The 19,084-nt window shown below is 40.3% G+C and overlaps 1 protein-coding gene across 1 annotated transcript in view; it reads left to right on the top strand.

The window, feature by feature from the left end:
* Nucleotides 1-14,829, top strand: part of anos1a (anosmin 1a) — a 58,185-nt gene extending 43,356 nt beyond the window's left edge. The window contains exons 8-15 of the mRNA XM_063010852.1: nucleotides 1,099-1,237; nucleotides 2,570-2,605; nucleotides 3,170-3,286; nucleotides 7,393-7,481; nucleotides 7,851-8,022; nucleotides 9,269-9,486; nucleotides 11,968-12,112; nucleotides 12,757-14,829. Of these exons, the coding sequence (XP_062866922.1) occupies nucleotides 1,099-1,237; nucleotides 2,570-2,605; nucleotides 3,170-3,286; nucleotides 7,393-7,481; nucleotides 7,851-8,022; nucleotides 9,269-9,486; nucleotides 11,968-12,112; nucleotides 12,757-12,806 (966 nt within the window). The 3' untranslated portion in view covers nucleotides 12,807-14,829. The remainder of the gene's footprint in view (nucleotides 1-1,098; nucleotides 1,238-2,569; nucleotides 2,606-3,169; nucleotides 3,287-7,392; nucleotides 7,482-7,850; nucleotides 8,023-9,268; nucleotides 9,487-11,967; nucleotides 12,113-12,756) is intronic.
* The last annotated feature ends 4,255 nt before the right edge of the window (nucleotides 14,830-19,084 follow it).

Here is a 19,084-nt window from a genome sequence, read left to right as displayed (position 1 = left end):
ATAGAAAAGTATTACATCATGTATTATGTAAGTGTAAGTCCTAAAACGTTTCACGATATGACAGTGAGTGACGCTAACCAATGTCATGCATGTGTGAGCTCATGTATAAAAGTGGGCATTTATTTTTATATTTTTTGGGGTTTTGGGGCTGTTCTGTCACCTAGTTAATACATCTTTTTACATGTATGCACGTATACTGATCAGCCATAACATTAAAACCACCTCCTGTCCATTTTATCAGCTCCACTTACCATATAGAAGCACTTTGTAGTTCTACAATCACTGAGTGTAGTCCATCTGTTTCTCTGCATGCTTTTTTAGCCTGCTTTTCAATGGTCAGGACCCCCACAGAGTAGGTATTATTTAAGTGGTGGATGATTCTCAGCACTGCAGTGACACTGACATGGTGGTGGTGTGTTAGTGTGTGTTGTGCTGGTATGAGTGGATCAGACACAGCAGCGCTGCTGGAGTTTTTAAATAGCGTGTCCACTCACTGTCCACTCTATCAGACACTCCTACCTAGTTGGTCCACCTTGTAGATGTAAAGTCAGAGATGATCGCTCATCTATTGCTGCTGTTTGAGCTGGTCATCTTATAGATCTTCATCAGTGGTCACAGGACGCTGCCCACAGGGCGCTGTTGACTGGATATATTTTAGGTTGGTGGACTATGTCTGATCCACTCATACCAGCACAACACACACTAACACACCACCATGTTAGTGTCACTGCAGTGCTGAGAATGATTCACCACCCAAATAATACCTGGGAGAGTCCTGACCATACAAAGCATGCAGAGAAACAGATGGACTACAGTCAGTAATTGTAAAACAACAAAGTGCTTTTATATGGTAAGTGGAGCTGATGAAATGGACAGTGAGTGTAGAAACAAGGAGGTGATTTTGATTAACCTTTGCTAACTGAATTGCCGTAGGATAGATAGGACCATCTCATATTGCAAATTATCCAGTAAACATGAGGCACTTGAACAGAGGACGGTGAATTAGATAATAAGCCAGTGTATTTGTTCATTTTAATTAGTCTTTATATCCGTGGCACTAATGTGTGTGTGTGTGTGTGTGTGTTTGTGGTCGTGCAGGACACAGACACGGTGGAGCTGGAAGGCTTGAGGGAGAACAGGAACTACACAGTGGAGCTGCAGGCTGTTTCCTACTGGGAGCAGCTCCCTCTAAAGGGCACCAAAGCCATCCTGCGCTTCTCAACACATCAAGAAACCGGTACTCCACTCACTTCTTCTGACGAACAATGCTAATGCAACTATGCGAGCCTGAAGGCTAGTGTTGCTGGATGACATGACTACATGCATTAACGTTAGCTTTTATTTACCGCTAGTCAATAGAGAGAATACACTGTATGTATTGGACATACTTGAATGACACTACTCTTAAGTGTTACACTGAATTAAATACACTGAAGCGATTATGGTAGGTATATAAAGGATTCATGGCATGGCAACACTTGTACATTTCTACCTTGAAGCAAAAGCTAATTCATCTTGGATATTTTTGGAATCTGGTGTAGCTAGAGAAAACCACATGAACAATTCCAGTGAGAATTTAACCCGGGTCCCGCAGACCCATATGCCTATGCAGCATCCACTCACTAGTTCTTGTGGTGACGTTGCTCCGGAGGTGGATTAGAACCTGATAGTAAGGCGCCCAGGTGCTCAGCGGGATATTCCACTAGCACACCAGTGCTCAGATACTAAACTCTCAGTGCCTGCAGCAGACACTACTAAAGTGGGTGGGGTCTTCAGACGCTGTGCAAGGACCCTGTGCAAGGTTAGCACCCGAAGCCTGAGGCACCTGTGCAGAAGTGGAGGAGCCTCATGGGCAAATCCATGAAGCATGGCTAAAAAAAAGAGTTGAGGGACTGTGAACGCATTGGAGGGGGCATGGGGCAGGTGAATATACCCTCCTCGGATTAATTGGCTATGTTAAATCTGGAGAAATAGGGAGAAAATGCATAAATAAAAATAAATAGAACCTTATAGTAAATGTTGCAGCTGATGGTCTGGCGATTTTTGTTCATGATAAGATTTAGCAGTTTGTAGGCTTATGCTAAATAATATTAATATTATATATTAATATTAATAATTATATATATTAATAATTATATATATTAATAATTATATATATATTAATAATTAATTATTAATAATTAATTATTCATATCAGAGTGCCAGGTTGGAAGTCAATGCCAATTGCGAGCCATTCTAATGGCACGGTTAGAATCATGAGAATGAGAATGCTTAGTTGTATGCTTTATTGTATACACCTATTAATAATGGATTTGGGCGCCCAGGTGGCACAGCAAGATAATCCGCTAGCACACCAGAGCTTTCGAAACTGTTGGCTTGGCGTCCCCTTGGCGGGCATAATCAGCAGTGCCTACATCAGTCAAAATTGGCCATTGTTTTTTTCCATGGGAAAATTGGGTGGGGTCTTTGAGGTGCAAGGTCCCTGGTTAGTAGCCCAAGGTGCCTGTACAGGAAAGGGAGAAGCCTGGAGATCAGGGCGTGGCTTTCCGCGTGCAAATTCTGGCCTCAGACGCGAATTCACTGAAGGTGTTGGCGAACAAGAAGGGTTATAAACTGGCACACGTTGGAGGGAGCTTGAGGCAGGCTAATATTACCCTGCTTGGACATGACCGGAGTCTCCAGCAGCGGAAGACAAATTGACTGCGGTCAGTTGGGAGTAAAAAGAGAAGAAAAAGAGTAATTAGGGTACTGAAATATGGATCAGATTAGGATAGCAGTAACTTAGTGGTTAAGGTGCTGGACTAGTAATCAGAAGGTGCTGGTTCAAGCCTTACCACCACCTAGTTGCCACCCTCAAGCAACCCTCATTTGCTTGAATTGAATTCAGTCATAATTGTAAGTCGCTTTGGATAAAAGCGTCTGCTAAATGCCACAAACGTAAATTCATTAGAGGGTTGCTGGTTCAAGCCCCACCTCTGCCACATTTGGGCCCAAGAGCAAGGCAATTGACCCTCAATTCCTTGAATTGTATAACAATCTGCTAAAATGTGACTGAATTAAAACTGAGAGCTTTGGGGGTGGTGCAGCACTCTAACACAAACATCACACGAATGGAATTTGTTTTATTTATTTATTTTTAATATCTATATTTTGAATGGCATCATTTCAGAATCCAAGCCCACAGCCAGTCCTGTGATTCAGAAAGGTCAGTCAGACATGCTGGATGTAGGCACGCCATTCTACCAGGACGGGCAGCTCCAGGTTCGAGTTTACTGGAAGAAACGAGGTAAGAGGGGAACGATAGATCTTCTCTTTCATCTGTCTGTGTCAACAAGGAAAAACTCTGTAGTGCTTTTTGAAAAGGACGGCACCTCAAAGCGTGGATCTGCCTTTGTGTAAACAAACTGATTTACTCAAATCAGCGCACCCTTAATCATGTGCAAGCATGAATGTACTTGCTGTGTCTGTGCTCACTAAGAAGGAGCTGCAGTTCATACTTTATTATGCCGTTGATTTGATATCCTCAGGTTATTTTTAGTATATAGAGCTATAAAACTACAAAAGTCATTGCATTGCTTAGTGAGGTTTGTATTTTGGCCACGATTCAATTTCAGTGATGCCCCTTTTCCACCGACGTGGAATGGAGCCCGTTCCGGTTCCCGAACTTGATTTTGAACCGGTTCCGCGTGTTTCCACGGAAAAAAAAGAGGTTCCAGACAGCGAACTAGCGGGCCAATCTGGCACCACAGAATACTTGGTTTTTCAGCGCGAACCGTGACGTCCATGTGTGGGCGTGTCATGTTGTACAGCATAGCGACAGCAACAATGGCGTCAGCTGGTGTCTCGTATGGAGCTTGTCGCTGCATTTTTATCTTTTAAAGTTCACCTGATTAAATTTTGAGCCAGTTTGCCGCTGATATTTTCAAAGCGCCTTTAAAAGGATGAATTGTGTGATATGACGCGGTAAAAGTGACCCGGACAGAACGGAAAACGCTTAACGTGAAAAATAAAGCGTGAAGCTTTTTCGACTCCCCGAGCTGCATAAACACCACACGTGAAGTAAATCCAGTTAAACACAGATACATGTGGAGCTTTTAGAGTAGATTTGATGGTTATTTCACACAGATGTTTGTTCGTGTTGTGGAACTTTAGTGATGTTTTATCGCTCAAGTCGAGCGCTGAGTAAACCGGCATTTTGCGCCGAGAGTCGCGGTGAAAGTGAAGCCCAAAACGCTTCTCACGTCAATCAACTAAAGAAAACAACAACTGATACAAACACATCTGCGTCTTCTTATCCCCAACAGCTGAGCGATGCTTTTTGCATAAAAACGAACATCTGTAACAACAGCACAAATGCTCGCACATAATCTACACACTCCACCATGATATTACTACTTAGGGCTGTCGCGGTGAAAGAATTTCCCCTTGCGATATTCAAGCTATCTAAATTTTTTTTTTTTTTTTTTTTTTAATTACTTAATTAATCTGGATTTTAGAGCTATATAAACAAGCTTTATTGTTAGGCTATGATTCGGTATATTATTGCTTTATAATGACAAAGATGAGACAGCTTTAAGACCAATGAAATGCGTGTTTAATGTTAAATACAGAACAGAGCAGGGATGCGCGCGTCTTTTCTCTATTAAAAAAGGTTTAAATTTAGCTTCTAGCCTAGGATAGATATACACTGTGAAACGAAAAAAAAAGAGTTTAGGCTAAATATTTTAAATGCACATCTAATCAAAATATGGTAAAAAAAAAATAGAATAAAGAATAAAGTCTGTAAGAGTTTAAACCTGCGTTATCATGCGCGCTAGAAGAACCAACATGTTCATCTGATGTGGTTTAGAGAGGATCTGAGTGGGGTAGAGATGTTCCCGACGTTACCGATGTTGCACTAATACACGTGTACTGATCCTGCATGCGACTTTACAGATCAAAGCAAATCTAGCCTGGTTATTGCGCCACTATTAACTATCTATTTAGTAGATATAATTAACATAACAATATATACTACATTTTAAGTTATTATTCGTTTCAATAAATTTTTATTCAACGAAAAAATACATTTAAATCATTCCAGCAAGCCAGAAAGAGAATATTTGCAGGCTGCAATGCCATATTAACCGTCATTAAGTGTTTTAGTACGCCGAGGCTGTTTGAATATAGTCTAAATTACAAGTATTTTATTGAGTGTGAACTCAATTTGATTATTAATAAACTTGCCTATAATTCCTGTTGTGATTGTTTACATTTTAAAACACAAAGCCTGACACTCAGCAGCAACGCATGCGAACAGGTTGCGGGAAAATGTCGCTCCTAGCTAATTTTCATTATGAATTTATTTAACACTTATTACGCCCGATTGTAAGCGTATAAAACAAGATGGACCCTGCAACAACAAAAAAAAGTTAAGAAAGAAAGAAAAAACGTGAATATCGCGGTGATGCGGTTGCTTGGCATGCCCTGCGGTTGGCTGGTCTATACCGCGATATTTCAAAATTGCGGTTAGCGCGACAGCCCTATTACTACTCTTAACTTTCGTTAAGTAACGCCCACCGTTAATGACGCTGCTTGGTTCTCAAAAACCGGTGGAAACGCGCATCGGTTCTGTACAGAACACCAAGGTTCTAAGAAACCTGAACAGAACCGGTTCAAGAACCATGTTTTTTTTGGTGGAAAAGGGGTATGAGAGAAACCAAAGCGTACGATCAATTCAACGCTCGGTTCTGTTCTGAGAGGAACCTGCTTTTAGTTCATGCTTATTTAGAATTGGACCCTCCCAGCCACACTTTTTAGTCATTTTTGTAATTGTTGGGCAGTTGTAGCCTAGTGGTTAAGGTGCTGGACTAGTAATCGAAAGGTCACTGGTTCAAGCTCCACCACTGCCAGGTTGCCACTGCTGGGCCTTGAGCAAGGCCCCTAACCCTCAAATGCTCATAATGTGCACTGTCACGGTACTGTAAGTCACTTTGGATATAAGTGTCTACTAAATGCATAAGTATACTAGAAAATGTAAATGTAATGTAACATTAGCGTATGAACCACCGTCCATCCATCTAACAACCACTTAAATAAAGCAGCTGTAGCTTAGCAGTTAAGGTACTGGACTAACAATCGTAAGGTTCAAGTCCCACCACCTTAAGGTTGACACTTTTGGACCCCTGAGCTAGGCCCTTAACACTTAATTGCTTAAATGATGTTTATTCATAATTGTAAGTCACTTTGGATAAAATTGTCTGCTAAATGCCACAAATGTAAATGTAAATATAATGTCCTGGGGACTGAAATGTCACAGATAATAAAAATAGTTTTCTACAAATACAGCAGTGTCATTTTCTGTTTTGGATGTAATACTGATATCAGAATATCAGAGTATCGGCTTCAACAAGTTTCTCCAACATGGAAAATGTGCAACACATTGTGAATGTTTGAAACAGCTATACGTGTGATATAAAATTCTTATATTTATGTCAGATCAGTCACTGTTCACTGCATAAAATACATCCGTGTAAGAAATCAGGAATGTATTTCGTCTTGTTAATTCTTATACAGCATTTACTGCTTTATCAGGGTTGGAGTCATGAAGGGTCTGGTTTTGCCAGGAAACACTGGGTGCAGGGCAGGTAAACCCAGGACGGGGTGCCAATCCATCGCAGGGCTTTGGCCATCACTCCCCTCAGAGATAAACCGCCATGTCTGTGTAGACACCCAGTTGGTGGGCCAGTGTAATGGAGCGCTGCACCATCCACTGTGTCTGGCTGGTGAGATGTAATCTAAGCACTACCAAACAGGTGTGTCAGAGATTTAAAGTCTCTGGAACATGGATGACATTGTTCACAGGCAAGCAAGTTTTGCGTTGTTCTAGGATTAGTGTCTGACTTAGTGTGTAGTGTCTCCTACTGTTGCTTTTTGTTTGTTCATGTGATCAGCAGCACACTCTAGTCAAGCTTTACCAATGCTGTTTTTATGTAAAGCTTGCTTGACTGTAAACAGTGCCCGCAGCTTCTAATTTGTCAGTTCTGTAATTTATGACTTTTCTTGTTCATGTTTAAACATATCGCCCATGTTCCAGAGGCTTTATATTTATGACAGCCCTGTTTGGTGGTGCTTGGATTACATCTCACCATCCAGACACGGTAGTGGGTGCAGCAGCCTTTCACACTAGCACACCACTGCTGAGACACTGCCAGGAGTCTACAAAGATATGATGGTTTATCTCTGATTAATTGGCACCCTGTCCTGAATTGCCCTGCACCTAGTGTTTTTATTTCTGTTGAATGACATTTCATCAAGTGGTTGATATAGTAGTGCATTCAGAATGCATCATACGTTTGATTTGTATCTGGTCTAGTTGCTAAATATAAAGCGTTTGCATTTCTTTCTCATCAGATTTGACTGTGCACCGGTACCGTGTGCTGTGGTTCCCTGAGTTTTGTTCTCATAACGGAAGCAGGGTCCAAGAGAAGCTCATTACTCAGGTATACTCTCAATTTATCTTACCTGGCATGAATATACAGGTACAAGGCTGAACCCTGACAGATATTCTGCTATAAGATGAATAACTACAGGAAACAATGATTTATCACCTGTAGTAAAAAAAAAACACCAAAGGGGAAATCACATGCATCAATCATAAATAGTTCCATTTAGAAATCTAGCACAATCTAGATCTAGAATATAATATGCAATAACTATGCATGTCAATATTGGTGCCATTAATGTCTAACAATTCATTTCCTCAGAATTTTCATTACACTGCAATGCAGAAATCAATCAAGCATGGATTGAAAATGTCATCTACAGTTTTACTGGACAATAAATGCTCTTTTTATTGTGTTATTTTTCAGGAGAATTATGCCACTCTACCTGGACTGCAGTTCTCCTGCAAATATAAAGTTATCATCCAGGCTGTCGGGTTCAAAAGCCAAGCACAAGCAGAGAGCACCACCTTCTCTACCCCGCCCTGTTCAGCCATTCAAGGAAAGACCTTCAAACCTATAAGCTGCACCGGAGAAGCAGGTTAGTATCTTCAGCATCAAGACACGTTGCTTCATTTGGGTATTTTCATTCGAATGTATGTTGGAACACATTCAGTTGATTCAAATGAATCAGTTTATATGGGTAAAAAAGCCATCAGGGTGGCACAGTGGCTTGCTGTCACCCCACAGCAAAAAGGTCCTGGGTTTAATTTCCAGGTGGAGCGGTCTGGGTCCTTTCTGTGTGGAGTTTGTATGTTCTCCCTGTGTCTCTGGGAGCTCTGGTTTCCTCTCACAGTCCAAAGACATGCAGTCAGGTTAATTGAAGCTGGTAAAGTTGTGGTGTGTGTATTGGCCCTGTAAAGGACTGGTGACCCATCCTGAGTGTTTCTTACCTTCAGTCAGTCAGTCAGTCAGTCAGTCAGTCAGTCCTCCTATAGCTCAGACTACTTGGCCAAATATTATTATATATTTACCATCCTTTTTGGCATCTGTTTTTAATGATATCTTCTGAAACCTGTGCCTGAAAGTCCTTGAAATTCCCAAACCACCTGCACATACAATTTATATGGGTTGAGTCTTTGTCTGCTCTAATCAGAAATGTACTGACCCATGAATTACACAGCTGACCTTATAACTGACATGAGTGAGTGAGTGAGTGAGGCCACCAGACAGCACAAATAATTGAGATTAGTACTTCAATATTGGTTGTAATTACAGCTTTAAGACTTTCATGGTAAAAAATCTTCTATTTTACCTGTATTTAATTAAAAATTGCCTTTATAGTACAGATAATTATAGGGGCCCTCAGACAAACTTACCATTTTTAAATCTTGAGTCTTGGGCCTGGAGATTGGCTTGGCCAGGCAGTCACCCTCACTATTTTAAGTCTTTATGTCTGGGGTCATTGTCTTCTTTAAGCATCAAGATTTAGTTTCTCGACTGATAAGTTAAAATTCTCTTCTAATATGTCAATTTACTTTATACCATTCATGTGTCATCAGATGATGTTTAATACCCTAGTACTGTTTGCAGAGAGGCAGCCCCATATCATGATGATCCCACCTTCATACTTTACTGTGGTTATGGTGTTTTGGCTCCTTCACAAATATACAAATATATGATTTCTTTATGTAATATATTTTTATACTATGGTTCATTAGCACATATTTTGTAATTATTACCTAAAGATGATGTATTTAGATCACAACTAACTTTTAAACCTGATCATATCAAATCAGGTGAATAATTATTTCTTATTTTATTGTCTTTTCTGCTTTATTCAACAGTCGCTCCTTCAAAGGTCCAAGCCAGAGCAGAGAACCTAACGGCAGCCTTTTCAATCCATGGTAGCAACGTAACGGCTCTGTTCTCATGGGTGGTGGCTGTAACCCGACCCCCTCAGCAGGTCACAGGTTACCAGGTCACCTGGGCGGACGTTACAGCTGAGAAACGCAAAACCAACCAGGCCAACAATCTTATCTCTCAGTCCCAGATCCTCCCTCCGGTGAGTTCCCAAACCACCTGCACATATCATTTATATGGGTTTAGTCTTTGTCTCCTCTAATCAGACATTCACTGACTCAGGAATTACACAGCTGACCTTATAACTGAGCTTTAGCAGGTGCTTGTATTCAAAGCAGTTGAGGAGACCAGTAGGGGCAACTTGTAGTGGTGAAGCTCAAACCAACAACCTTCTGAGCACTAGTCCAGTACTTTAAACACTAAGATATTACTTCCTTGCTACTACATGTTCCATTACATCAGGGTTCCTCAACCTTGGTTTAATGATTGAACTTCAGGCAGAGGTTGCCCAATATCAGAACATTATCAAGGGGCTACTGTCACCTCACAGCAAGAAGGTCCTGGGTTTGATTCCCATGTGGAGTGGTCCGGGTCTTTTCTGTGTGGAGTTTATATGTTCTCCTCGTGTCTGCATGGGTTTCCTCTTGGAGCTCTGGTTTCCCCCCACAGTCAGGTTAACTGGAGACTGTGTGTGTAAATGTGTGTGTGTGTTTGCGCCCTGTGATGGACTGGCAACCTGTTATCTACCTTTTGCCCAGTAAATTGTACTCACTGTGACCATGAATAGGATAAAACGGTGGTAAAAGAGACAATGAATGGATGAATGTTTGATTCAGGCCCTGCAGTAACTATTATGGATGCTAGACTACAAGCTTTTCTGGCCAGGCTGCCACTGTGGAAGAGCAGATTAGAGTCAGACAGCTATGCCAACTTCTTAAATTCTCTTCCAAGATGGAATCGAGAGTGTCAGTTTCTTTGAAGGCAGAAATCTTCAGACATCTGGTTACACCGCAGAACTCTTTCAAAAGTTTCTTCTGCTCAGGGGATTTTAAAAGTTGAGACAGGGATTCGTAATCCCTTTCTTCCTTTCTTTAGACACTATCAGTGATGAAGATCTGAGTACAGGGAAAGTTATGTAATGTAAATTCAATAAATACATAAATCTGCTATTGGTTGGCAAAGCAAGCCATGGATGATCTGATTCCATTTGCTACTACATACCTCTGTGTGTCAGAATCTTTCGCACTTCTTAGTATAAAAATGAAAAACTAAAATGAGTTGGATGTCAAAGATGACATATGTGTTGGCTTGTCGAAGACCCCGCCACAATTTAATCTCCTTATTTAATAAAATCAACTACAACCATCACAGTCAATTAAAACGTTGGGCGTAGTTGCAGTTTGCATTTGTTTAATTTACAATAGATGGATGATGGATGTGTTTCATTTATTCATGGATTGGCTGTTCATGAAAAGAGTGGAGCACACAATTCTTTGTGAAGATTGTTTAATAATTTGTATATGAGGCATTTAATATTCAAATAAAATAATATTCATGCATTTTCACTTTCATCAGATTCTCAAAAGGGTCTGTTATTAAAAAAATAAATAAAAAAATCAACCTTGCAGGTATACGGCTGTGCGTACAAATTAATTGGCTGTCTTTTGAAGCCATTGATTTTATTTCTGTTCTTGTGCATGACCTCATATAGCTCAGACTACTTGGCCAAATATTATTATCCTCATGGCACCTGTTTTTAATTATTTCTTGTAAAATATGTGCCTGAAAGTCCTTGAAATTCCCAAACTACCTGCACATACAATTTATATGGGTTTAGTCTTTATCTGCTCTAATCAGAAATATACTGACCCATGATTACACAGCTGACCTTATAACTGACATTTAGTTGTTGATTTTATCCAAAGCAATTGAGGTTTAAGGGCCTTGCTCAGGAGACCAACGGCAACTTGTGGTGGTGGAGCTCAAACCAGCAACCTGAGCACTAGTCAAGTATCTTAAACACTAACATATCAGCCCTGCCACTATGTCTCTCACTAGACCAGGTGTTTGCTTAACCAGCCTGATTGTTTGATACTTAATACTATACAAATTTTTTCTAGAGAGGGGGTCTATAACCTTCACTCGATTCTCAAAAGGGTCTGTTTATTAAAAAAAAACCTTTTCAATCTTGCATGTGTACATTTTTCCATACAAATATTATTACCATCCTCATGGCATCTGTTTTTAATTATATCGTGTAAAACCTGTCCTTGAAAGTCCTTGAAATTCCCAAACCACCTGCACATACAATTTATATGGGTTTAGTCTTTGTCTGCTCTAATCAGAAATGTACTGACCCATGAATTACACAGCTGACCTTATAACTGACATCTAGCAGAGTAGACCACTGGCAACTTGGGCCTTGCTCAGGAGACCAGTGGCAACTTGTGGCTGTGGATCTCAAACCAGCGACCTTCTGAGCACTAGTCCAGTATCTTAAACACTAAGATGTCAGTCCTGCTACTACGTCTTTGGACATTAAGTACCTCATACACAAAGTATTACACAATCTTTACAAGGAATCACTCTTTAGACTCCAATCAACTTTGCTCATTCCAGATTCCATTTTGCCATTTTGCTTCCATTCTGAACCTCATTTCTCTGTATCCCTGACCTGCTGTAGGAGAGGAACATCCTGGTGGTATCTGGTTTGCAGCTGGCATCTGTCTACAGGCTGGAGGTGGGAGTGATCACCACCGGAGGTCAGGGACCGACAACATCCAGAATTTTCCAGACTCCAGGCCATGCCAAGCCTGTCTTACACTACAGTAAGCTTTTACATCCTTATTATACATCATAACACTTCTTTTTTGACATTACTTCCATGTAGTCTCCTAAAACAACCTTCATTTTTCACGGCATGGATTCCACAAAATGTTAGTAAGTAAGTAAGTACAATTTATTTATAAAGCACATTTAAAATGACAGTCAACCAAAGTGCTGTACAATACAAACATAAAATACCGAGAAATGTAAAAAAATAAAACATAAATAAATACTTAACAAGATTGCACAACACTTAAGAATCAAATGACAATTTAAAAAAGTGTGTTTTCAGTCTTGATTTAAAGACTGTAAGAGAGGGAGCAGACCTAATATTCAGTGGTAGGCTATTCCATAGCTTAGGAGCAGCAACTGAGAAGGCACGATCACCCTTCAGCTTCAGTCGTGACCGAGGAACAGCCAGCAGTAACTGGTCTGAAGATCTCAGAGACCTAGATCCCGAGTAAGAACTAAGTAACTCTGAGACATATGATGGAGCTTGCCCATGTAATGCCTTAAAAACAAACAAAAGAATTTTAAATTGGATCCTGTTCTAGAAACATTCCTTTTGACAATAAGGTTCATGTTCATTTTTTTTTTTTTCACAATCGACCTGTAACCTAACACCTCCTGTTTCACTTATCTGTAGAACCCAAGGTAAAAAAGCACCATTTGAGGTCAGTCATGGAACAGCACTAAAGCTCACACTGGAGCAAATCGTCCACAAACCCCCAAACCCAGCTCCTCAGGAACACAAGAACCGAAGGAACCAAAGACCATCCAGTGGAGAGGAACAGAACCAAGAGAAACATCTGGCTATGTCAGAGCAATAAGGAAATTATGTAAGAAAATACTAGAAAGAAACGCGATCCCAGACATTCTTAACTCCAGTCAGAGTGGGAAAACTGGGACGACGGGAGAAAAATCAACCATTGGAAAAGAAAATTTGAATAATGATGATAAATGGATATGCAACCATAACCTGAGTGAGTTTTGCTTCTCTTTTGCTTTTAAATACACCTCAATGTTCCCTTTTCGAATGGCACTTAACCGACAGACTGACTGTTCTCCCGTGTTAAAAAAAGTCAAGAATAAAAGAAAAATCAAGTGTCTGCAGGTCCAGTGTTGCATGCGTGCGGTGAGAAGTTTCGCCTCGACCCATTAATAAAGCGGACCCGTGATGTGGTGTGCCATTGCATGTGTACTCCCCCATGGTTTTATCATTTGTGGGCATGAACCTTTACTATGTGTCAAATTCCGACTATACAAACCATAATTCCGATCCGTACTCGCTATATTATCAATCCCGTGTGATTTGGATGTTGTACAGTTCTGTTGCTATGCTGTCTTGTAATTCCTGTATATATTTTACGTCTATTTATTTGTGTATTTGCTACAGTTGTGTAATATTGGTGTGTATATGTGCTCATGTGTACTCAGTTGCCAATTTAATAGGTACGCTTACCTAGAATTAGACTGATTGGACATTTTATTAGGATAAATAAGATAGGTTCACTTCGGAGGTGTACAGTTTTTGACAGTTCGCCCCCATCTACCCTGTTAATAAAAAAAACACTATGGAATTGCATATTATGTGTGTGGTGGACTATTGTTAGCACAAAAATCAAGTTCTTTTGGTGGGTATTTTACTACATTTGGAAACATGATGATAGAGAATCACTTTTAGCCACAAGCCTCAGTGAAATTAGCATTCATTTTGGATTATTTGGCTTGCTGTCTACATTCCAATTCATCCCTAAAGAGGTTAAGCTAAGGACTTACTATTAGGAGTTCTACTAGAACCTCTATTTGTTGGCCCTCACCAAACGGGACAGCAGAGATTCACTTTTAGCCACAAACCTTAGCAAAATCAACATTCATTTTGGATTATTTGGCTGGTCGGCTGTATTCCAATTCATCCCAACAGGTTAAGCTTAGGACTTACTATTAGGATTTCCACTAGAACCTCTATTTGTTGGCCCTCACCAAACAGGACAACAGAGATCCACTGTTGTCAGGCCACAAGCCTCAGCGAAATCAGCATTCATTTTGGATTATTTGGCTTGCTGTCTACATTCCAATTCATCCCTAAAGAGGTTAAGCTAAGGACTTACTATCAGGATTTCTGTTAGGATCTTTATTTGTTGGCACTCACTAATTAAACTGTTGCTACAAAGTTGGAGCTTATTAGAATGTTAATGCCATAAAATGCATTTCCATCCCCCCTAGTCCAACAATGAATGGATTTGTGCTTAACACAAAGCCATCATTGTACACATTAGCACAGATGTTGAATTAAGCATTGTGGGCAACTGCTTTTCTATAGAAACCAAATGTCTACAGCTTCAACAAACACTTATTTAGATGTTGCTTGATCCACTTGATGGTCCTGCTCTGTAAGCTTGTTGTTGGTTCTAGACATTTTTACTTTACACTAACAGCAAGTTGGCCACTGGTATTTTTATTTTGAGCTCTCATGGCTGTATGAACGTGGTCCTGTGGTTAATAGGTTAAACAAATTGCTTAAATTTATTATACCTACAAACGGTAGGTGTATCTAGATTAGCAACTGAGCGCATGTGTGTGATTGAATCATGTATTGACCTCCAAGAAGCCTAAATATCCTGACAGAGATTTTGTATAAAATATTTGTACATTTCCATTTAAAAGTGAACCTAAAGTGTAATGTAAATATTTTTATTATTAAAAAGTCATCACCCTACTCCTGTTTTTTTTTAATCTATTTAAAACTAGACCAACAGCCAGTTTTATAATCTGGCAGTGACATGGGTATACATATAAGACATACACTGATCAACCATAATATTAAAACCACCTCCTTGTTTCTACACTCACTGTCCATTTTATCAGCTTCACCTACCATATAGGAGCACTGTGTAGTTCTACAATTACTGACTGTAGTCCATCTGTTTCTCTGCATGCTTCTTCAATTGTCGGGACTCCCAGGACCACTACAGAGCAGGTATTATTTAGGTGGTGGATCATTCTCAGCACTGCACTGACACTGACATGGTGGTGGTGTGTTAGTGTGTGTTGTGCTGGTATGAGTGGATCAGACACAGCAGCGCTGTTGGAGTTTTTAAATACCGTGTCCACTCACTGTCCACTCTATTAGACACTCCTACCTAGTTGGTCCACCTTGTAGATGTAAAGTCAGAGACGATCGCTCATCTATTGCTGCTGTTTGAGTTGGTCATCTTCTAGACCTTCATCAGTGGTCACAGGACACTGCCCACAGGGCGCTGTTGGCTGGATATTTTTGGTTGGTGGACTGTTCTCAGTCCAGCAGTGACAGTGAGGTGTTGAAAAACTCCAGCAGCGCTGCTGTGTCTGATCTACTCATACCAGCACGACACACACTAACACACCACCACCATGTCAGTGTCACTGCAGTGCTGAGAATGATCCACCACCTAAATAATACCTGCTCTGTGGGGGTCCTGGGAGAGTCCTGACCATTGAAGAACAGCATGAAAGGGGGCTAACAAAGCATGCAGAGAAACAGATGGACTACAGTCAGTAATTGTAGAACTACAAAGTGCTTCTATATGGTAAGTGGAGCTGATAAAATAGACAGTGTAGAAACAAGGAGGCGGTTTTAATGTTATGGCTTATTAGTGTAAACTGTAGTATCTGGTGCAACTTAAGGTTGGAGTTTTCTTTAGCAGTCGACAACTGCTAAATTTAAAATCCACAAGGCACAAGAGCTACTAGTCATTAGGCATTAAAACTTCTTTCTTCATGAACTATATTCTATACACAGTATACATACTATTTAATGCAACAAATAGTGCTTTCAATAGTTAACAGAAGTATTTGACTTATTAAAGTAAAAGTATAGTTATATTTTGGTTGGAAACGGTGAGGGTGGGAGGAGTAGTAATTGGTCGTGTCTGAGAGACTGAGAGAGAGCTTACAGTCCAGATTTAGCGCCATCTGATTTCCACTTTTTTGGAAGCTCAGAGAAGCTTTAAGGGGAAGAAGATTTTCATGTGATGATGATGTGAAAGCAGTGGTGCATCAGTGGCTACACGCTCAACCAAAAACATTTTTTGCAGATGGCATTAAAAAGTGGGTACGATGCTGGAAAAATGCATCTGAAATGTGTAGAGTGTAGAAAAGTGATGTCATTTGATATTGAAATTCTTAAAAAATACAGTCAAAAACGTGCATAAACGTTTTGAAGAACCCTCGTATATTGGCATTATAAGTCATTCCCACAACTAGGGGGCAATGGAAGTTTTGGGCTACAGAGTTGCATAAAGGAAGAAGAGTATAGTGTATTTCACAGCATTAGCATAACATAGCATGCTATTTAAAATATTTTTGTAGAATTATATAGTATTACAGTTTGATATTGTGTATTATTAACTTTGAACTGACTGGACGGATAAAACTCGAGTTGCACTGGACAGTGTGAAGGTAGGCAATCCCAAGGCTGTTTTTTTTTTTATTTAACCCTTTAATGGTCTGTTCAACCATGTCTAAATACTTGGGTAAAATAAGCTGTATTTAAATGATCTTGTTTGGGCCGTATCTACTCCTTGGTTGACATGTTAAACTCAATAACATTGGTAGATGCCCAATTGGTAGGCTTTCTAACCTATATGTCAACTCGAGGCTAGCAGTTGAAAAGTCATCCATGAAAGTTGGTAGAGGCTCATTAAAAATACTGTGTGCACTAGTAAAAAATAATCATAGTTTGTTGTTGTTATAGTCCCATGAAACTAAGAAATGCAAAGAAATAATGAACCTTATTGTCTTGGTGAGACCATTAAAGGGTTACAGAGAAACTGTGGTACATATACTGATCAGCCATAATATTAAAACCACCTCCTTGTTTCTACACTCACTCTCCATTTTATCAGCTCCACTTACCACATAGAAGCACTTTGTAGTTCTACAATTACTGACTGTAGTCCATCTGTTTCTCTGCATGCTTTGTTAGCCCCCTTTCATGGTAGTATTAGGGTGGTGTGTTAGTGTGTGTTGTGCTGGTATGAGTGGATCAGACACAGCAGCGCTGATGGAGTTTTTCAACACCTCACTGTCACTGCTGGACTGAGAATAGTCCACCAACCAAAAATATCCAGTCAACAGCGCCCTGTGGGCAGCGTCCTGTGACTACTGATGAAGGTCTAGAAGATGACCAACTCAAACAGCAGCAATAGATGAGCGATCGTCTCTGACTTTACATCTACAAGGTGGACCAACCAGGTAGGAGTGTCTAATAGAGTGGACAGTGAGTGGACATGGTATTTAAAAACTCCAGCAGCGTTGCTGTGTCTGATCCACTCATACCAGCACAACACACCAACACACCACCACCATGTCAGTGTTACTGCAGTGCTGAGAATGATCCACCACCTAAATAATACCTGCACTGTTGTGGTCCTGTGGGGGTCCTGACCACTGAAGAACAGGGTGGAAGCAGGCTAAAAAAGTATGCAGAGAAACAGATGGAAACAGTCAGTAATTGTAGAACTACAAAGTGCTTCTATATGGTAAGTGGAGCTGATAAAGTGGACAGTGAGTGTAGAAACAAGGAGGTGGTTTTAATGTTATGGATGATCAGTGTATTTAATGTGGTACTACAACCCTGTTAGCACTTGAATACTACACAAATAAAAACAGCCGTGAATTAGGTAGGGCCTTAATAATAAGGCAAGCTGTTGTTCATCACCAGGCAAAAATCCTATCATGGCTAAGATGCTGTGCTATCTGTTCTGTATATAATGATCTCACTTGGGTTGTATACACAGGTGGAAGGATTGCTCTGTTCTAGCAGCCTGTTCCTCTTCCTATGTATTTGCAGAGTCGTCAGGAATATGTGTGCAAGCAAATCCGTAGCAGATCTCTCAGGATACACATATGTGTGCGCTTGAACACACCTGGGGCTTCACTAGCGCACCTTTTGATTCGAGTTCATTTGCGTCTGTGTGCGTTTCTTTAACAATGCACCTAGGACTTGTGCACTGCAAGTGTGTGCATGTGTAAGTTCTTCACAGATCAGCTAAAATCACCACGTCGCTATTGTTTTCACCCCAAAGAATTCTCTGAATAGAAAGCGGGGCCAATAAAAGACAACCGGTGTAATACTTTGATTTTCCATAACGCACTGACACAACGGCGAGGACAATAAAATTCTTTTCCCACATGATAGATATAATCTACGAGGGATATCACACCTGGTTTGTGCGCATTGTATGGCTTCCACATGTGTGTGTGTGGTTATGTACGACGGTGAAGACTGATCCTCGGATTTATTTACGGCCCATGTTTCTGCTATAAGCCGTGTTTTATGGCTAAATGAAATCAATCTGACTCAGATCTCTGAGGGAGTGTCCTGAAAGTGTGAAGTAAAAAACCTGCTTTGTACAGACCAGTTTACTTTCAAAGCTTTAATAAATATCTTACATTTTTAACTCAACATTTCAATCAGTCAGGAATGTGGTGGGCAGCAGGAGTAAACCCTGGAGGATGCAGGAACACACACATCACTTACCAAGGTCCAATCAAGGTCAGGTTCAAGCCCATGATTCTTATTCTTATAACTAAATCACTAAAAATAAGAGAACAGACTTAAATGTGTGTTTGTTCATTTTACTGCACAGTTTTTATGTATTTCTAAATGTAACATATTAAAAACTATAAAATAAGAAATGTTTCATACCTTTACAGCATATATAACATATTTCTATTTATTAAAACATCAAGGTATTCAAACTTGCATAATACTTTATTACACCACACCTCGCCTTACAGCAAGAAGGTCCTGGGTTCGATTTCCAGGTGGAGCGGTCCGGGTCCTTTCTGTCCATTCTGAGTTTGCATGTTCTCCCCGTGTCTGCGTGGATTTCCTCCAGGAGCTCCAGTTTTCGCCCCACAGTAAAAAGACATGCAAGTGAGGGGAATTTGAAATACAAAATCGTCCATGACTGTGTTTAAAAAACTTG

This window comes from Trichomycterus rosablanca, chromosome 15, assembly GCF_030014385.1.
Source record: "Trichomycterus rosablanca isolate fTriRos1 chromosome 15, fTriRos1.hap1, whole genome shotgun sequence".
NCBI classification, from domain to species: Eukaryota; Metazoa; Chordata; class Actinopteri; order Siluriformes; family Trichomycteridae; genus Trichomycterus; species Trichomycterus rosablanca.
The sequence above is the reverse complement of the archived record's forward strand: the minus strand, read 5'-3'. Positions and strand labels throughout refer to the sequence as shown.